Here is a 20,360-nt window from a genome sequence, read left to right as displayed (position 1 = left end):
TTCTACCAATCTCAAGGACCATTTTGGCTAAAACATCAACCTAAATATTGTTTGGTTATAAATTTTAAAAATACTACTCTTACCACATATTTGTACCATCTTTCTAAGAGCGTTTTCACCGGTTGGTGGAAGGCAAGGGTCAAGGCAACAATGTGGCCCTCCAACCCAAAAAAACCTTCTCCAGCAGTCCATAAAATCAGGGGAAGTGGTGGACCAAGTCCTGCCAGCCCAGATGCCAACCTTCTTAAGTCCGACCTACTACCTTCGGACAAGCTAACATTAGCATGACGTCATGCTGATGCCAGAGCATATTTTAATTTTTTTGATGTCAAGTTACACACACCTAGAAGGAGAGTGGCCCGACAACCACTGCAGCAGTGGCCCTGCTGCAACAGATATCACAAAACCCTTCAATGGATAGCTAATGTGACGAGTTATGGGCTGTTGGATTTCCAACAGTCAGAGGATCTCGATCGTTGGATTTCCCACCGTAAAAAATAAAAAATATTATTGTTAAGCCACGTGGCGCAATCTGGTGCGTCCAATTTCAGTTGGCTAAGAATAATCTACATTAAAAAAAAAAATCAGGAAAAATAGGAAAAAATTATTAAAATTTTGAATGATTTTTTATATTGTTGTTTCAATTTCGTAGTTGGGTATATGATTAAGGGAGTTTTCACCAAATTTTAAATTAATTATGTTTGTCGTAATTCTATTCTTTTGCCTTATATTTAAAATAATTTAGTAGAATTAAACACTTGTTTTTTTTTTTTTTTTTTTCAAAGCGTAAAAAAAAAAAATATATATATATATATATATATATGTACTGCCCTTATCCTTTTCAAACCGGTAGAGGTGCACAAGGGCAAGTACTATTCAGAGTGGTTAGTAAAGGCAACGTACATGCCCTTGCTCTTGCCTTGCTTGTGAGCCCTATCTCTGGTAGAGAGATGGTACATATAATAATACAAATATGTGGTAAATGGAGCATTACATTTTTAATTTAGAGTTTTTTAAAAATAAAAAATAAAAAAGTAAAAAGGAGGACAACGGGTGGTAAGTCACGGTTATCCATCCCTTTCGAGCCCGGAGATGCTATAGGGAATTTCAACTTGTCTGTGTCTACAGTCAAGCAGACTTACCAGCTCGGAGCATCGAACCCAAGAGAGAATTTTGATTGACATCTTTTTCTTTTTTACTTGAGGTTGAGGCATACCTCACCAGGAAATTACGTTGAAATGGGCCCACATGTTGAAGTGGCCCAAATTTGTTTGTTGTTTGCAAGAAACGACATGTCAATTGGACTCATGAGGGTATGTCGTCCTACTCTATCTCTCTTATTTGGCTAAAAAGATTATATTCACACACTTCAAATTACTTCTTCCATAACCTTTAAAATTTTTAATATCTTCTACTCACCACTATTATTTGATAGAAAAATATTAAAAAAATAAGAGTGAGAAATAATTTGGGATGTGAGAATATAATATTGGCTATTCGAAAAGTTCAGTTGGCATTTAGGCACCTACCAGAATAAACTAGGGGTCTTGACTTGAAATTTGCACAGCTTCGCAAAAAGGGGAATTCTTTTTCATCGGTTTCTGGCTAGAGGGCTATCGTTGGGATTTCAAAAGGTCGCTTTACTGAACTTGATAGTGTATTTTGTAAACTAAATTAAACTGCAAAAATGAAAATTCGAATTGGTTGCATATGGTAGCACATTCGTTGTAACCAATGTATGTCTACATCAAAGATTAAAAGCTTTAGCCTTCTTACCCTGTTATGCCTTTTTTTCTCCTTTATTTACCTTATGAAGTTGGCATTGCCCAATTTCAGCATTTGCGTCTTCTTCTTCTAGTAGCTTCTGTCTTGAGGAAGATGATGTGCCCAAGCAAGTATTTTCCCAATCAATTTTTCTTATGCAAATTTGAGATAATAAAGTTATATACTGGATTAAGTTGTGTGTTCTGTTGGTTTGGCATTAGCGTAACTTCATTTACGAGCATTTTTCTTTACAAACCCGTTGAATAACCATTTTGTTTTCAACTTTTATTTTTTTGTTTTTGTATTCTCTTCTAATTTATTAAATATCTAGGTAGAGTCCTAATAATGCAGTAAATGTAGTCAAGTTCTTTGTTCTCATCCAAATGCAGAAGAACAGTAAGAAGCAGTCACCAAACTTGATGCTAGTGGAAGATGCATCAGTCAATTATGTAGTTGTCCTTCACAAGAAACAAATAAAACACCCAAAATATCCTCTCCTGTATATCTACAGCCTATCAAATATAAAGGGTATTTCCAAGAATCTACCATTATTTTCCCTTGATTTTTCAAGTGGTTGGCTTTTCAACTTCAAAGTCCACCACTTGTTCTGTTCCAAGTCTTCCTACTTCAATAATTTACATGGTCACTCAGATACAACTCCATGGCCTAAACACTTGCAAAATTCAGCAACTCCATCAAATTTTCATGGAAAATCTTCGTATCCGTAAAACCCCTTTCCCTCTATTTTCTGTGATTGTTTTTCTCCTCCATCTCTCATCCCTTCACTTTCCCTCGTTGGCTTATGAGCCCCCTGATAAGTACTTCATCAACTGTGGGTCAAATGCTAATGCCACCCTCAATAACCATGTCTTCACTGCAGATCGTTTCTTCCCGAAGGCGAGCAGGAGTATCAACGGCGGCAACCAGTCGAATCTTTACCTTACAGCAAGAATTTTCAGGCAAGAATCCTACTATAGGTTCGACATCACTGAAAAGGGTACTTATTTTGTACGTCTGCATTTCTTGGCTTTCGCCTCTTCCTCAAGTAATCTCTCCGCTGCTCTTTTTGATGTTTCGGCTTTTCCTAATATTTCGAATCCCGGATTCATGCTGTTGAAGAATTTCACTGCTAAGAATAGTAATAGCAATTCTACGATAAAGGAGTTCTTTCTGGGCATTGTTCCTGGCTCATTTAGGATATACTTTACGCCTCGTGGATCCTCTTTTGCATTTGTAAATGCCATTGAAGTCTTCCGTGCCCCCGCAAATTTCAGCCCTAAGAATTACACAAGTAGTTCCCCTTTAGTTCTACGTACAATTTACAGGGTGAATGTTGGAGGTCAAGAACTCCGACCAGATAAGGACAAACTATGGCGAAACTGGGATCCTGATGATCTTTATCTGAAGAATTCAAACTCGGCAGAGGAAGCCGTATCTTCACAGATGCCTGACTACAAGGATTATGAAAAGGATGATTTTGTTGCTGCTGCTAATGATTCTATTGCCCCAGTTTCAGTTTACGACACTGCCAAGGTAATGGACAATAGTAGTACCAGCCCGTCCACTTTGTTCAACATAACCTGGTCGTTTAATGTGCGCAGGAACGCTAAACATCTCGTCCGGGCACACTTTTGTGACCTTGTTGGCCAAACTGCTGACATTGTTTTTAACTTGTATTCAAATGGAAACTTCACTAAGAGGGTCGGTGGACCCAATTCCATGTATGGCAACCTATTGCCTTACTACTATGATTTTGTGGTGGAGTCTAAGGAGTCTGAACTCATTAACATCAGCATAGGTCCTAACGCAGAACAAACTAACACTAACAACTCCTTTCTAAATGGACTGGAAATGTTGGAAATAACGGAGGAATCAGCACCAATTCCAAATATGAAAGAGCCCAAGAGCATAAATGTCACTGTTGTGGTTGGTTCGGTTCTTGGAGGTCTGACCCTTATCTGCATTTTGGTTGTCGGGTTCTTGTTCGGTTTGAAATACAGAAAGGCAAAGCATGTTGAAACTTCGGAATGGTCACCAATGCCTGCATTTGGAGGAGGGAGTACCCACAGCAGGTTCACCGAGGGAACGATTACTGGCTCCCCTATGACTTATCTAAATCTTGGGTTGAAGATATCTTTTGTTCAACTTCAGCAAGCAACAAACAACTTCGACACAAAATTTCTGATAGGCGAGGGTGGCTTTGGGAACGTCTATAGAGGAACTCTATCAGATGGCAGAATTGTAGCTGTCAAGCGAGGTAAGCAACATGAACATAGTTCAGGTCAAGGGCTTCCAGAGTTTGAAACAGAGATAATGGTTTTGTCCAGGATTCGTCATCGCCATCTTGTCTCCTTAATTGGGTACTGTGATGAAAGGTCTGAGATGATATTGGTCTACGAGTTCATGGAAAAAGGGACCTTGAGAGAACATTTATATGAATCAAATTTGCCTCGCTTGCCATGGAAGCAAAGACTTGAAATATGCATTGGTGCAGCAAGGGGTCTTCATTACCTCCACAAAGGTGCAGCCGGAGGCATCATTCACCGCGATGTTAAGTCCACCAACATCTTGTTGGATGCAAAATGTGTTGCCAAAGTTGCTGATTTTGGCCTTTCAAGATCTGGTCCGCTTGACGAAACCCATGTCAGCACAAATGTCAAGGGCACTTTTGGTTACCTAGATCCTGAGTACATAATGACTCAACAGTTGACAGAAAAATCGGATGTTTACTCCTTCGGCGTTGTTCTCCTTGAGGTGTTATGTGCAAGACCTGCTCTGGATAGGAATCTACCAAGAGAGCAAATAAATTTAGCGGAATGGGGAATGAATTGCAAGAAGAATGGATTGCTTGAACAGATTGTTGATTCTTCACTCAAGGGTCAGATTGATCCTGGCTCGCTAAGAAAATTTAGCGAGACAGCAGAGAAATGCTTGCAAGAAGATGCTTATGATAGGCCTACAATGGGTGATGTACTGTGGGACTTGGAGTATGCGTTACAGCTCCAACAAACCCCAAAACATAGAGAGCTCTACGAGGACAGCACGATCAATGCTTCATCAGAATTTGTATTGCCAAATATTCAACGTTTTCCTTCCCATGGCTCTACAGTTAACCAAGATGATATGACCTTTTCCGGGGTGGATGAATCGGACACGGCAGCAATGCAGTATTCTCACAACTGAAGATTGGTGTGCAGTTTGTGAGGTATCTAAGTTAACCTTGTTCAAGTATCTATAGATTGAATAGCTATAAGTTCAGGTGTGCCTTGTTAATTTTAGTCTTATCTTTGATAATTTTCCTATCTTTAAGATGGGATATGATCATACGAATTGTGCGTAAGCAGAAGTTAACAAATTCTATGATAATAAACTATTTTTCCTTTTTGGGAGTTTCACCTCATTACCCCCCGAGGAGTGTCTTACTTTTGAGATAATGTTAGATGATAAAATTTCTCTACTAACAAGACGGTATTCTAGTTAAATTACTCTAATTTACAGGGAGGGATATTGGAACTTCGATGCAAAGAGTCGAGCACACTGCTCCTGACCAAATTGGTCTAACCCAACCATGGAACCCATATCGGTATATCTTCTCTGCTTGTTCTTATCCTCCGGTTCTCATCCCTTCACTTTGTCTCCTTAGCTTATAATATCCCAGATAAGTATTTTAGCAATTGTGTATCAGATGCTTCTGTGAACTTTACTGGCTGGAAGTTCATAGGAGATGTGACTTATGATTCCTTCTCCTCAAATGGAAGCACAGCTTCCGAAGGCAGGAACCAGTTTCCAGATCATTCAGTCCTACTATCTAGCATACAGCTAGAATTTTCGTGCAACAATCCTACTATGAATTCGAGATCACTGGAAAAGAGACTTATATTGCATGCATGCATTTCTTCCTTTTCTCTTCCTCCTCAAGTAATCTCTCCACAGCTGTTTTTGATGTTTCCGCTTTTCCTGATACATCAACTTCTGGGTTCATACTGTTTAGCTATTTCTCTACTAAGAATAGTTGCTACTCTCCTATGACAAAGGAGTTCTTTCTCGGCAGTGACCCTGGCTTGTTAAAAATATGTATTACTCCTCAAGCATCATCTTTTACTCCTCAACCCTGAGAATTACAGTTGTAGTTTCCCTATAGTTCTGCCTACAGCTTAAAGGGTAAATGTTGAAGGGCAGGAAGTCACACCGGATACTCACAGAATATGGAGAAACTGGGACAATGTGTCTAGCATACCTACCGATGTCAAAGAAGTGAACCCGGACAAGGTGTCTAGCATTCCCACTGACATTAAAAGACCAAGTTAACCTGGTAATGTAGTATTTTAACTTTGGTGGTTTTGATTCCCCTTTCTCCTCCTGACCAACTACTCGTTTCTACTATGATTTCATGGTGGATTCAGATGAGTCTGAACTCATTAACGTCAGTGTATGTGCTACGACAGAGTCTATAATAGAACAGCCTATCAAAATGGACTGAAAATGTTGGAAATAATGGAGGGAATATCAAATGTCAAAGAGTACAGATGTTGCTGGTGTGGTTGGAAATAATGGAGGGTTCAATTGTGGTTGGTTTAGTGAGACGGTTGAGAAATGTCTGCGAAAGATGCTCACAATAGGCCTAGGCCTACAATGGGGAATATGCCGTGGGACTTGGATTATACATCTAAAGATCCAGCAAAACAGGAAAGCATAGAGAAGAACGTAATTTTGAGGACAGCAAAGCCAATGCTTCACCAACGGCATACATGTTGCTAAACGTTGAGCGTTTTCCTTCAGTTAATTCTGCGGTTAAAACAGATGATATTGTTCTATGAGGGGACGATGAATCGAGGGACACAACAGCAATCCAAATTTTATCCCAATTGAAATTTGGGGATGCCAGATAACTTACAAGTTTTCTTGTTCTGTGAGGTAACGATATTGACCTTGTTTAAGTTTCTTGCCAGTAAATTAAGCTAATATCGGTGTGGCTCTGTTAGTTTGGATCTTACCTTTCACTGTATTATTAGCTGTGCCCTTTTTTCATCTATAAGTTTCGATTGACAGAAAAGTTATCCGCCAGAACACAATTGCATTTCATATTCTGATGTGGAATTTCATATTCTGTAACACGATCCCTCAATTGGACTGTGCCAAACATGTGGATCAAATATATTAAGTGACATTGGGCACATGTGACCAAATTGGGCTGGAACGTGAACAAACTGCTCAATACGTGGATCGAATAGAATATTTAACTTGCACCATTAGACACGTGTGGAACCGTAACTCTTCAAATTCCGGATGTGAGATTTCATGTTTTTTAAAAAACCAAGGTATATGTCATTTAACTCCAAACTGTAGGAGATGGTCCAAAATTAGGGTTGGTTAGTTGGCAAACAGATTTTGCTAGCTAGCTGTCAAACTGAAGGAGACGGTCCTAAACAATATGCTAATGTTGTAGAACACATAGTTTAGTTTTTGATACGGATCAATATTGAGGGTGGGAGAATCGAATATAGGACGTCAAGTACCACGGTAAATGCTCTTTAACTACTTTAAGTTATGAGCCACTTGCTAGTTAAGTTAGATTTAAGATGCGTGTTTCGTTTCCTTAATTTCATAAGCATGGTAAACATACATTTGTTTCGGCTACAAATATATTTGCACACGCGCACACACATATATATATATTGATTGAGCTCATACATTTCTAGTTCCAAACTCTATCTTCTGTACAGGTGCATTGAGAAATACATAAGAATTACATGTACCGTACGATACAGCTAGAATAGAGTGAAAGTATGAAACAATGGAGGAAGCCATTGAAAAACAATGAAAGTATGAAACTATGTAAAGAATATGGCTACATCTAGTGGCCAGAACCCTTTCTGCTAGGTCCAGAAGCCAACGTAGACATTTTGTGATACCTGACCAAAACCCTGTCCCTCATCTTCCCGGCAAAGCTCGAAACCGTTGCCTTCGACATCGATCCACCAACGGCTCCTCTACGCCCGTCTGAACCAATAAGACCTCTACAGTCAACCAGAACAACAACATTGGACAGTGAAAACACTATAAACATCATCAAAACTAGTAGAAATGATGAGGAACTAATGTGTCTCATAATTTTTTATGCTTCAAAAACTCAAGTTTTGTTGAATATATGCAGCTCCTCCCCAACAATACAGGATGATTCTTTCAACTATATGTATTATTCTCCAAAGCAAAAAGAATGGAGCACAAAAAGATAGGTTTCGTGGTGTCCTTTGGCATCTTTATTTCCATTATTTAAGGGGTTGGGAGGGAGGATGGATTTGGGTGGCAGAGGACGGTGAAGGCCTTTCTGGGTGTGGGACCCTTATAAGGAAGTGTTGACTTTGACCAAATTTCTGTATTGTCTTTGTTGTTAGATTCTTATTGGTCGTGGCTTATGAGTTCAGTTTCACATTCGTATGGGTCTGTCCCAGTTTTTTTTATTTTTTGAGAACATAGGTTTTCAACCTCCGACCAAAATATAGACAGGGGTTACGCTTTTGAGTAATTTTAGAGGTCGGTTTGGTGCACGCATTACACAACCCTTGAGTTAAAGGTTGGTGCCAAATCAAATTGGGCACTCCTTATACTTGTTACACGTGAAATCGTCATTCTTCTTATTTCTAAATTACAAGTGCAAAACATATAAGGACGGATTTATTAATGGACTATTTGGGTTTTGGGATTCTACGGACATGGGAAATTGACTTGGAAGGTCCTACGGAAACGCTAAGGTAGTTTGGTAGAATATATGGTAGTGCCAACTTGTTTGATGAAATGACTACCCGGCAGATTTCAACAAGTGATGCTCGACCAGCCTCTACAACATTACTCAGTAGATGTTGACAATCATCAAAACACATGGCTTGACATATATCAAAAGTTCTCGTCAACTTTGTTGGAAGTATGCCCACAAAGCCACTCATTTGATGTAATAGCTTTTTGGAATACTTATTGTATTAAACTTATATATGTTTAATAGAGGGCAAAACTTATTGTTAATCACTATTTATAGTATCTTGTGTTTAAGCAATAAGGGAATCCAAGGAATGTATTTGATCTAAGAGACAAGTGATTTAAGTTAGTTAAATTAACGAGACCTTTCTCTTATGTTCATTCCTAAAACGTTCCTAGCCATAGGATTGCCAATTGGGCATTGACAATCCGCTAAGGTTAGTATGTGTTATGTCGACTCAAGCGTGAGTATGAACTAGTCTCAAGTCATTTGGTGTTGGACACTAAGGCAAACACATAGGTGCTCGAAAGAGTAATCGAGTACACTGAACAACGATCAAACGAGAGTTCGAACATACATGTCATGTGAGAACTCAATAGTTGCAATATGCAAAGTAGTCCTTTGACCTGAGGCATCATTGATGTCTAATGGTTAGGTCCTTGATCTTTGATTATGTCAACGGCATTCCATTGGAGTGTCCACGGCATTGTTGGGGTCAAGCTATCTAGTCATGTAGGCATATGAATGCACAACAAAGGATCTCTAACCTTCCATGATGGAAGGAGAATACTCTAAGATATGATTCGAGAGTCTTTGGCCAAAGCATATGAATATGACTAAGGAAGATGTTCCAAATCTTATTCAATTGAATCATATAGAGAAGTATCACATTGGATAGTAGACATGAAACAAACTATCACTTAAACAATGTGATTAAGAGTATTGTATTAGAGAAGGACCGTATTGCATTGTAGTTGTAACTGGATAGGTTCTCCAACCACTTCTACTTAGCTTGGGTAACCATGACATGCTGCTAGGCGTCACCCATGGTTTGTGGAAGCCCTAAAGATTAGCAAACACTAATTTAAGGGAGAATTGAAATGTGGTTTCAATTCACAATCGATCGTTAAGAGTAACATCGCCCACTACCTCGCTAATTGGAACCTAATGGATCGTACACCGAGTAAAGATATAAGTGAAGAAATTATATGAAATGGATAAGCAATTAAATGGTTTAATTGAAGAATGGTCAAGATTAATTAAATAGTTAATTAATTATACGAAACGTTCGTATTGGGCGTTTAAGTTAGTTTTGGGCTTCGGGGCACAAAAACGTTTTGGTCCACAAGGCCCATTATGTTTAAAGTTGTATGACAACTAAAAACAAAATGGGCAATTAAGCCCAATAACAACTAATGGCCGGCCATAAGGGTGGATGGTAGTGAACTTGGCTTAATTGCAAGTTTGCCACTCCATTGTGAGGTGGTATAAAGACATCTTTATAGTCATTTCATCCTTAGGGTTTTCTAATTGAATTTGGGTGAAACCTATTCTCTCAATTTCTACATAGAGGCCGGCCACCTTAGGTGAAGAAAATCTAGCAATCTTTCTTCCCTAAGTCATCCATTTCATCTTCACACAACATCTTTGGTGTGGAGACTTAGAGACACCAAACTTTTGGTGTTTTGGAGAACAAATCCTCAAATCCTCAAAGAAGAAAAGGAGCACTAAAAGGGAGAAAATCACAAGGAAGATCCAAGGAGCAAGGAGGTGACTTGAAGGCCCTCCACTTGGGTGAATCCCTTGTGCAATCAAGGATGAGCTTCAAGGGTAAAGAATCTCTAAAATTCTTATTCTCTTTAATATTGTTAAAGAGTCTTATGGTTCACCATATACTAGGCTTTGAAAGTCATGGGTTTTATGAATTGTTTTTGAATGCATGCCTACTTTAAAGTGTTATTAGTTTGCATATGTATTCAAATGTTCTTACATGTTCTTAGCTAGGACAAAATTTTTCCTTCAAGTGGTATCAGAGCCTAGGCCTAGTTTATGGTGGATCCTTTTGGGTTTTGTGTTTTTTCATATTTTGTGATTTAAGTGTTGTAAATGTTACAAGCTTTGTTCTTGCTTTGAATATAAATTTTACTTGAAAATTTAGCATCTCAAATGTTGTAGATGTATTTCATTAAAGCATGAATAATGGAACTAAAAGTTGGTGCCAAGTGTTTTGGGAATTTCGGCCAAATCCAAAGGGTGATTTTTTGGGTTCATGTTAGGCTTGTTAAAATGGTTTTAAAGTGCTTTTTGGAACCCCTAAGTACCCTAGGATATTAACGTTTTTGGTGAAAGAAAACATCCATGGAGCTATTATGAGTTTTCATGTATGTTCTTCATATTTCTTGAAGTTCTTATCAAGAACAAAAAGTTTTGAAGTTTTGATTCAAAAGTTTTATGTTTTACATAAAGTTTTGATTATTAGTTGATGGGTGATGATTATTGGTGAGAAATGATTAAATGGCTTTAATTATGTCAAAGATATATTTTTGAATATTAGTTGATGGATGATGATTGTTGGTAAGAAATGATTAAATGGTTTTAATTATATCAAAGATATATTTTCTTTTCAAACCATCCCCACCATCTTTAATCTCACCCACCAAAATCCACTTACAAAATTCTTTTTATCAAAAATCTCTATAACAACTATCCTTGGCCGGCCACCCCTCTAGTGGGGTGCTTTTGTGCAATTAAATAAAGTTTTGATACTTTTGTGTATTTGCATTTTGACCCCAAAAGTTTTTTGTTTTAACAAAGTGACCCAAATTGTTGTGGTCATTGTTTTTGGCCCAAAAACAAAATGAGAACAAAAATTGTTTTGTCTCTTTAATGAGAATTTGATTTTCATTATATTTAGTTCCATTTAAATCAATTCTATGGATCCAAAAACCAATTGTTTAAAGTTGCTTTCTTAGTTAATTTAGTTAATTAAGAAAAGGGTGATTATGAACCAAAGGCCTCGATAATTGAGCTATGTGATTGGCCGATTTACATTATGAATGCTTGGGTTTTAAGTAATGTAGATTTGAATGTAATTTGATTAGTTCAAGTTGTTGTAAAGGGCATAAGCCCATTATTTGTATTGTAAAAGGGCATAAGCCCTTCTTATTATTTCATGTATTCCTCTTTGTTTATATGTATCCAAATTGGAATAGTTGGGTCCAACGCCCAATAGGAAATAACGGTTTAATTGGATTAAACGCGTAACTAAAATCAACAACTATCTACCTTAAACCCAAGGTCCAACACAAGGCTCGTGTTGGATCAAATCAAACGGTTCATAATCATCCTAAAACCTAATATGACTATATAGTCCATATGAGGATGCAATGCGTTCGTTAGTAGTTCCATATAGTCTCGCTTGTTTCAACGAAACAGTGGGAGTATTATATGCTACTAAATCATATTAACTTGGACCAATAGTTATGATAGGGCCATGTTCTTTTAATATGATTAAAATGTTTTTGATGTAGCCCAAAACTACTCCCTCAAACGAATATTAAGTTGATAAACGAGAGATGTTTTGAACATTTCTTCGTAGGCCTTCCACCGTGGTGGGCTCCAATCGTTTGTGACTCATGCACCGGCTTCACCCTATAATGGGGAGGTACAAAGTATGGGCTTACATCCAGGAGGAGTCCATAAACATATGATGAGGTGAGTGTAGACAACGAGTATGACCAACATGATATAATTCTGAGGTTGTGCTTGAACCTCTACATAAACTAAGCATGGTGGGAATAACTTAACTAAGTGCAATGGTGCCAACATGATATAATTCTGAGGCATTCATTCTCTAGAGGCCAAACTAGATGGGTAATTACAAGAGTTGTAAATGACTAAAGTGTTATTCTCTCATCATTATTTTTGCTAACCAACATGATATAATTCTGAGGTGGGCTTGGTAATGGTGAGTCTCCCATGCCCCGCTAAGAGTTCAATATAACTCTCGAATTCCATTGAGGGATGTGGAGTTTGCCAAAAATAGTGGGTGGTACTATTTGATTCAAGACCCAATCAAGTAGTTAATCAACAATCTAATACGATTTCTGTTATGTTATGTAGTTAACGACATGCCTAAAATACTACCCACCATTATACTTGACAAAATGGCCCAAGACTTTTTCCTTGCATATCTCTCGGATGATATCACTAAGTTTATTGTAAACTATAAAGTGAATAGATTCGATCATACTTTTAACGAGATGATTGACATGTGCTGTAAATTTGAAAGATGTTTCAAAAAGGACAGTGGGAGTGAGAATGCAAAAACAAGGAAAAGGTTACGTAAGAAGAAGGCAAAGAAATCCAAAGGAACATGCTTTCATTGTGGAAGGGATGAACGTTGGAAGAAGAAATACAGGGTGCGCATTGCGAGCCTTATGACACGAACTTTTGAAGAGACTATTTCGGTCATAGAAAGTGCTTTTACAGTGAGCTCCAATTCCTGGATATTTGATTCAGGCGCTAGTCAACATATCTGTAATACGATGCAGGGACTAGTAGGGAGCAAGACACTGCGCAATAGGGAGATGGTTGTGCGAGTTAGGAACGGCGCCAAAATCTCTGCAAAAGCAATAGGCACCTACATGCTTAACCTACCCTCTGGGGAAGTCCTGGAACTTAAAAATTGTTTATATTTTCCTTCATGTATAAAGAATTTGATTTCTATCTCTAAGCTTTTACGAGATGGGCACTCAGTATTGTTTGACAAAATGAGTTGCACTTTATACTTGAACGGTCGTATTATCTCTCATGGTAATATGATAGAGGGACTTTTTCACCTAGAGACGAATAGTGGGATGCACTGTATTGAAAGCGGGAATACCTCAAAACCCAAAAGGGCTAGAGAAGAAGTTAACCAAGTTAGACTTTGGCATCTTAAACTTGGACATGTAAACCAGGATAAGATTCGCAAGATGTCGAAAGATGGATATCTTAGCCCATTAGGTAATGACCTCATGGGAACTTGTGAACCTTGTCTACTGGGGAAGATGACCAAATCTCCATTCACTGGGAAAGGAGAGCGTGCCACTGAAATTCTAGGGTTAATCCACACTGACGTATGTGGACCTATGTCTACTACGTCGAGAGGAGGCTTCTCCTACTATATCACATTCACCGACGATCACTCTCGGTTTGGCTATTTGTATCTTATGAAGTACAAGTCAGAATCCTTTGAAAGGTTCAAAGAATTCAAGAATGAAGTTGAGAAGCAAACTGGGAAACAGATAAAGACCCTAAGATCGGATCGAGGGGGTGAATATCTGAGTGAAGAGTTCCTAGATTATCTCAAAGAGTGTGGAATTGTATCACAGTGGACTCCACCAGGAACTCCTCAACATAACGGAGTTTCTGAGAGGAGAAACCGAACCTTGATGAACATGGTTCGTTTTATGATGAGTTCCGCTGATCTACCAATATCATTCTGGGGATATGCACTACACACAGCAGCTTATTTGCTAAATGCAGTGCCTTCTAAATCTGTTCCACAAACACCATATGAGATATGGTATGGAAAGAAGCCAAGTCTTAAACATCTTAAGATTTGGGGTTGTCCAGCATACGTTAAGAAACAAGATGCTGGAAAGCTTGAAGCGAGATCCGTTAAATGCTATTTTGTGGGGTATCCTAAACAAACCTATGGATACGAATTCTATCACCCTGACGACCAGAAAGTCTTTGTCGCCAGAACTGCTATATTCATGGAGGATGAATTAGTTCTTAAAGGAACTAGCAAGATAGAATTGAAGGAAATTAATGAGATTAATGATGAACCACAAACAAGCACTCGACAAGTTGACAACCCTGTTCCTGAACCCCTAGCTCCACGTAGATCTGAACGGGTTAGTAAGCAACCTAGGAGGTATGGCTTAGACAATGACTTTGCGGAATTGCACCTTCTAGGTGACAATGACACAAAGGAGGACCCTAGAGACTACAATGAAGCAATGTTCGACATTGATTCAAAGAGATGGCATGAGGCCATGAAATCCGAGATGGATTCCATGTATCAAAATCAGGTCTGGACTCTTGTAGACCCTCCAGAAGGTATAGTACCTGTTGGAAATAAATGGATATTCAAGAGGAAGATAGGCGTTGATGGGAACGTGGAGACTTATAAGGCTAGACTAGTAGCCAAGGGTTACAGGCAACGAGAAGGGATTGACTATGAAGAAACTTTCTCTCCTGTAGCCATGATTAAGTCCATTCGGATTTTGCTTGCTATAGCTGCGTACCATGATTATGAAATCTGGCAAATGGACGTGAAGACAGCCTTTCTGAACGGCTACCTAGAGGAAGAGCTTTATATGGCTTAACCCGAAGGTTTCGTGTCCAAGTCTGAAAAGACTAAGGTATGCAAGCTTCAGAGGTCCATTTATGGACTTAAGCAAGCCTCCAGGAGCTGGAACATTCGTTTTGATACTGAAATCAAATCGTTTGGTTTTACTCAAAACGAAGACGACAATTGTGTTTATCAAAAAGTCGTTGGGGAAGCAGTTGTATTCCTAGTGTTATATGTAGATGACATATTACTATTCGGGAATGACACTGCAGTACTTTCTTCTGTAAAAGTGTGGTTGTCCAAAACCTTCCACATGAAAGATTTAGGAGATGCATCTTATGTACTTGGGATAAAGCTCTATCGTGATAGATCCAGAAAATTAATTGGATTATCCCAATCTATGTACATTGATAAGGTGCTAAGTAGGTTCCAGATGGAACAATCTAAGAAAGGTTTTCTTCCTGTGAGACATGGAATTCACCTTTCTAAGTCCATGGGACCTAAGACTCCTGAAGAGATACGGCAAATGAATACTATTCCTTATGCTTCCGCCATAGGAAGTCTCATGTATGCCATGATATGCACAAGGCCTGATATCGCATATGCTGTGAGCATTACTAGTCGATATCAATCTAACCCAGGATCAGAACACTGGGCAGCTGTCAAGACGGTCCTTAAGTACTTAAGAAGAACTAAGGACATGTTCCTCGTTTATGGAGGAGCGACAGAGTTGCGAGTGGAAGGCTATACAGACGCAGATTTCCAATCTGACGTCGATGATAGAAGTTCCAACTCCAGATATGTATTCACTCTGAATGGTGGGGCTGTCAGCTGGAAAAGCAAGAAACAAAGTGTAATTGCTGATTCCACGACAGAGGCTGAATATGTCGCTGCAGCTGAAGCCGGCAAAGAAGCGTTCTGGATGAAGAAGTTCATCACTGAACTTGGAGTGGTTCCAACCATTACATCACCAGTAACTTTGTACTGTGATAATAATGGGGCGATAGCTCAAGCCAAGGAACCCAGGGCACATCAAAAGAACAAGCATTTTGATAGGCGCTTTAATATCATTAGAAGATATGCTGCCGAGGGGAAAGTCAACATCCTCAAAGTTGCTTCAGCCGATAACGTAGCAGATCCACTAATGAAGCCAATGTCTCAAATCCAACTTAACCGCCATATGGAAAAGATGGGTATTAGATACATGGGAGGATGGCTTTGAGTGCAAGTGGGAGATTGTTGGAAGTATGCCCACAAAGCCACTCATTTGATGTAATAGCTTTTTGGAATACTTATTGTATTAAACTTATATATGTTTAATAGAGGGCAAAGCTTATTGTTAATCACTATTTATAGTATCTTGTGTTTAAGCAATAAGGGAATCCAAGGAATGTATTTGATCTAAGAGACAAGTGATTTAAGTTAGTTAAATTAACGAGACCTTTCTCTTATGTTCATTCCTAAAACGTTCCTAGCCATAGGATTGCCAATTGGGCATTGACAATCCGCTAAGGTTAGTATGTGTTATGTCGACTCAAGCGTGAGTATGAACTAGTCTCAAGTCATTTGGTGTTGGACACTAAGGCAAACACATAGGTGCTCGAAAGAGTAATCGAGTACACTGAACAACGATCAAACGAGAGTTCGAACATACATGTCATGTGAGAACTCAATAGTTGCAATATGCAAAGTAGTCCTTTGACCTGAGGCATCATTGATGTCTAATGGTTAGGTCCTTGATCTTTGATTATGTCAACGGCATTCCATTGGAGTGTCCACGGCATTGTTGGGGTCAAGCTATCTAGTCATGTAGGCATATGAATGCACAACAAAGGATCTCTAACCTTCCATGATGGAAGGAGAATACTCTAAGATATGATTCGAGAGTCTTTGGCCAAAGCATATGAATATGACTAAGGAAGATGTTCCAAATCTTATTCAATTGAATCATATAGAGAAGTATCACATTGGATAGTAGACATGAAACAAACTATCACTTAAACAATGTGATTAAGAGTATTGTATTAGAGAAGGACCGTATTGCATTGTAGTTGTAACTGGATAGGTTCTCCAACCACTTCTACTTAGCTTGGGTAACCATGACATGCTGCTAGGCGTCACCCATGGTTTGTGGAAGCCCTAAAGATTAGCAAACACTAATTTAAGGGAGAGTTGAAATGTGGTTTCAATTCACAATCGATCGTTAAGAGTAACATCGCCCACTACCTCGCTAATTGGAACCTAATGGATCGTACACCGAGTAAAGATATAAGTGAAGAAATTATATGAAATGGATAAGCAATTAAATGGTTTAATTGAAGAATGGTCAAGATTAATTAAATAGTTAATTAATTATACGAAACGTTCGTATTGGGCGTTTAGGTTAGTTTTGGGCTTCGGGGCACAAAAACGTTTTGGTCCACAAGGCCCATTATGTTAAAGTTGTATGACAACTAAAAACAAAATGGGCAATTAAGCCCAATAACAACTAATGGCCGGCCATAAGGGTGGAGGGTAGTGAACTTGGCTTAATTGCAAGTTTGCCACTCCATTGTGAGGTGGTATAAAGACATCTTTATAGCCATTTCATCCTTAGGGTTTTCTAATTGAATTTGGGTGAAACCTATTCTCTCAATTTCTACATAGAGGCCGGCCACCTTAGGTGAAGAAAATCTAGCAATCTTTCTTCCCTAAGTCATCCATTTCATCTTCACACAACATCTTTGGTGTGGAGACTTAGAGACACCAAACTTTTGGTGTTTTGGAGAACAAATCCTCAAATCCTCAAAGAAGAAAAGGAGCACTAAAAGGGAGAAAATCACAAGGAAGATCCAAGGAGCAAGGAGGTGACTTGAAGGCCCTCCACTTGGGTGAATCCCTTGTGCAATCAAGGATGAGCTTCAAGGGTAAAGAATCTCTAAAATTCTTATTCTCTTTAATATTGTTAAAGAGTCTTATGGTTCACCATATACTAGGCTTTGAAAGTCATGGGTTTTATGAATTGTTTTTGAATGCATGCCTACTTTAAAGTGTTATTAGTTTGCATATGTATTCAAATGTTCTTACATGTTCTTAGCTAGGACAAAAATTTTCCTTCAAACTTGACTCAACAAGTGTCATCAAGCTTACTAAGACATAAAAAGGAAAATTTTTAGATAAATATCGTCAGTGGCGAAGCCAAGATTTCTCGGGAGGAGGGACGAACTTAAAAGAATGCAAGGTTAAAGAAAAATGGCAATAACTAAATCTTTTTATATAGTAATGTCTTCCATAATTAATCAATATAAACAAATTACAATTGTTGCCGACGATGTTTCATATCATGAAAACGTCACATAATAGACTCATTATCAATAAAAGCAAATATATATCTCTCAATGTAAACAACCATGCTATCACTCAACCATTAATCTCCCATTTTGTTACGCAATGATGTTTTCACAATCTTCATAGCAGAAAAAAGCTCTTTCCATCGAAGCGGCTGCAACCGGTAACACCAAAGCCAATGTAAGAAGCTTATACACTAACATATAGCTTTCACACCTGCCGGTCTTCATCAACTCTTTTGCAAGATCACTAATTCCTCTTAATGATGAAAACTCACTATACATCTTCATATCATGAATGTAATTGTCAAGTTGAATTGGAAAATTCATGAGGTCGATACGATCAAAATCTTGAGGATAAAGTTGGGCTAAATGAACAATTTTTGCTTTGTCAAAAGATGCAAAATTATTCACCAGACTCAAACATGCCATACAAAGAAGCAACTCGATGTTTACCTCATTGAAGCGATCATTCAATTCCTTTAGTTGCATATCAAGGATTTGAAAATAGAGGTCCACACGATAGTAATGGAAGTTTGTGATTTTTGGAGCTTTACACCTTGATTTTCCAGGTACGAAATGCAAATCCTCCATGTTAGGAATGATAATATCATGCTCCTCACAAAACTTTTCTACATCATGAAACAAGTCCCCAAAGTCATCATCTTTCAAGGATTGTAGTCTTTACTTTTATACTTCCACTAACGTCATCGCATTCACAATATCTTGATCTTTCTTTTACAATGCTTGTAATAACTCATTTGTAATTCCCAATATAAGTCTTATCAAGAAAAGGTGAAGCACAAAATCAAAAGTTTGTATGTCTTTGAATAACCTAGTTGCTTCACCGAGATTACCTTGGTTGCAATCACTTTTAATTCATTCAACCACCTCCACCATGACTTCAAACATAACAATAATACTAACTATAGTACCAAAATGCGAGTTCCATTGTGTATAACATGGACGCATGAGACTACTTTCTTGATTTAACCCTTTACCAGTTTCAAGATTACCAAGATCAAGAGCTTTCTAAATTTGTTCTTGTTGTTTCTCTTTAAATGCATCACGACGCTTACACGATGATCCAACAAGATTCACCAAACTACTAGCATTGATGAAGAAATTGGCAACATCCTCATTTTCCTTTGCCATGAATACAAGAGCTAGTTGGAGTTGGTGTGCAAAACAATGAATATAAAATGCTTGAGGGTATTTGTTCAAAATCTTTGTTTGAAGACCATTTAACTCACCTTTCATATTACTAGCTCCATCACAGCCTTGTCCTCATAACTTGGACATACTCAAATTTGTTGTAGCAAACAATCTCTCAATGGCCTCTTCAAGCGAGCTACTAGTTGTAGAGAAGACATGTTGAACACCCAAAAACTTTTCAATTGTTTCTCTTTTTTTGTTCACATAACGCAATACCACAGTCATTTGCTCTTTAGTTGAAGAATCACGTGCTCCATCAACCAAAAGAGAAAAAAAATGCACCTTCCATATCTTTAGTAATTGCATCTACAGTTCCAATGGCATAAGCACGGAAAAGATCTTTTAATATCAAAAGAAGTATACTTAAGATTCTTGGGAGCATTCTCAAACACAACCTTCCTAACTTGTTCATTATGCTTGGAAAGAAATTGCATAAGCTCCAAATAATTACCCTTATTGCTTGATTTCAACGATTCATCGTGGCCACAAAAAGGCAAACATTGTCCCAACAATCATCTTGTGCACTCAAGTGAGGCACTCAGTAAAGTACAATAATTAATGCAAGCTTCATCGGTTTGCTTAATCAAAAATGTTTCAATGTGTTGTTTTTGTGTCATCAAATCTCTAGCTTGTTGTACAGCTTTGTTATGAAGACTTCCAACACCTCCCTCATGGACTTGAAGATTTTCGGGTCCTTTCTTCCAATTTGTAAACCCTATCTCAGTGAAGACATCACTTCCAGTGCTACCCATTTGATCAAAATCACATTTGAAAAGATAACAATAATAGCAAAATGCAGCATTTTTTGATATACTATACTCCAACCACTTAAACTTATCAAACCACTTGATGATAAAACATCGATTGTCGCTAACCTTTCTTAGCATGATGTGGTCTCTAGGTTGACAAGGATCAATTTAGAGATAGTGTCTACGAATTGCTTTACGATAATTAGGTG

The 20,360-nt window shown here is 38.2% G+C and overlaps 2 protein-coding genes across 3 annotated transcripts; one reads left to right on the top strand and one right to left on the bottom strand.

The window, feature by feature from the left end:
• Nucleotides 1–2,324: 2,324 nt before the first annotated feature.
• On the top strand, nucleotides 2,325–6,846 carry LOC103961607 (probable receptor-like protein kinase At2g23200). 2 transcript variants are annotated; one of them, XM_048571411.1, is made up of 3 exons: nucleotides 2,325–4,969; nucleotides 5,939–6,076; nucleotides 6,168–6,846. In XM_048571411.1, exon 1 carries the CDS (start codon nucleotides 2,404–2,406, stop codon nucleotides 4,945–4,947), a length of 2,544 nt encoding a protein of 847 aa, XP_048427368.1. In that variant the 5' UTR covers nucleotides 2,325–2,403; the 3' UTR covers nucleotides 4,948–4,969; nucleotides 5,939–6,076; nucleotides 6,168–6,846. The 2 variants fall into 2 exon arrangements, with proteins under 2 accessions (XP_048427368.1, XP_048427367.1); XM_048571410.1 differs by having other exon boundaries at nucleotides 2,326–4,969; nucleotides 5,944–6,076.
• Nucleotides 6,847–18,283: 11,437 nt separating this feature from the next.
• On the bottom strand, nucleotides 18,284–18,781 carry LOC125471187. Its single transcript, XM_048571351.1, has one exon. The coding sequence runs from the start codon at nucleotides 18,779–18,781 to the stop codon at nucleotides 18,284–18,286; it is 498 nt and encodes a 165-aa protein (XP_048427308.1).
• Between the last annotated feature and the right edge of the window lie 1,579 nt (nucleotides 18,782–20,360).

The sequence above is a fragment of a genome, unplaced genomic scaffold (assembly GCF_019419815.1).
Source record: "Pyrus x bretschneideri cultivar Hongxiangsu unplaced genomic scaffold, Pyrus_bretschneideri_v1 Contig59, whole genome shotgun sequence".
In the NCBI taxonomy this organism is placed as follows: Eukaryota; Viridiplantae; Streptophyta; class Magnoliopsida; order Rosales; family Rosaceae; genus Pyrus; species Pyrus x bretschneideri.
Note: the sequence above shows the minus strand (reverse complement) of the source record. Positions and strands in the feature narration are given on the sequence as shown.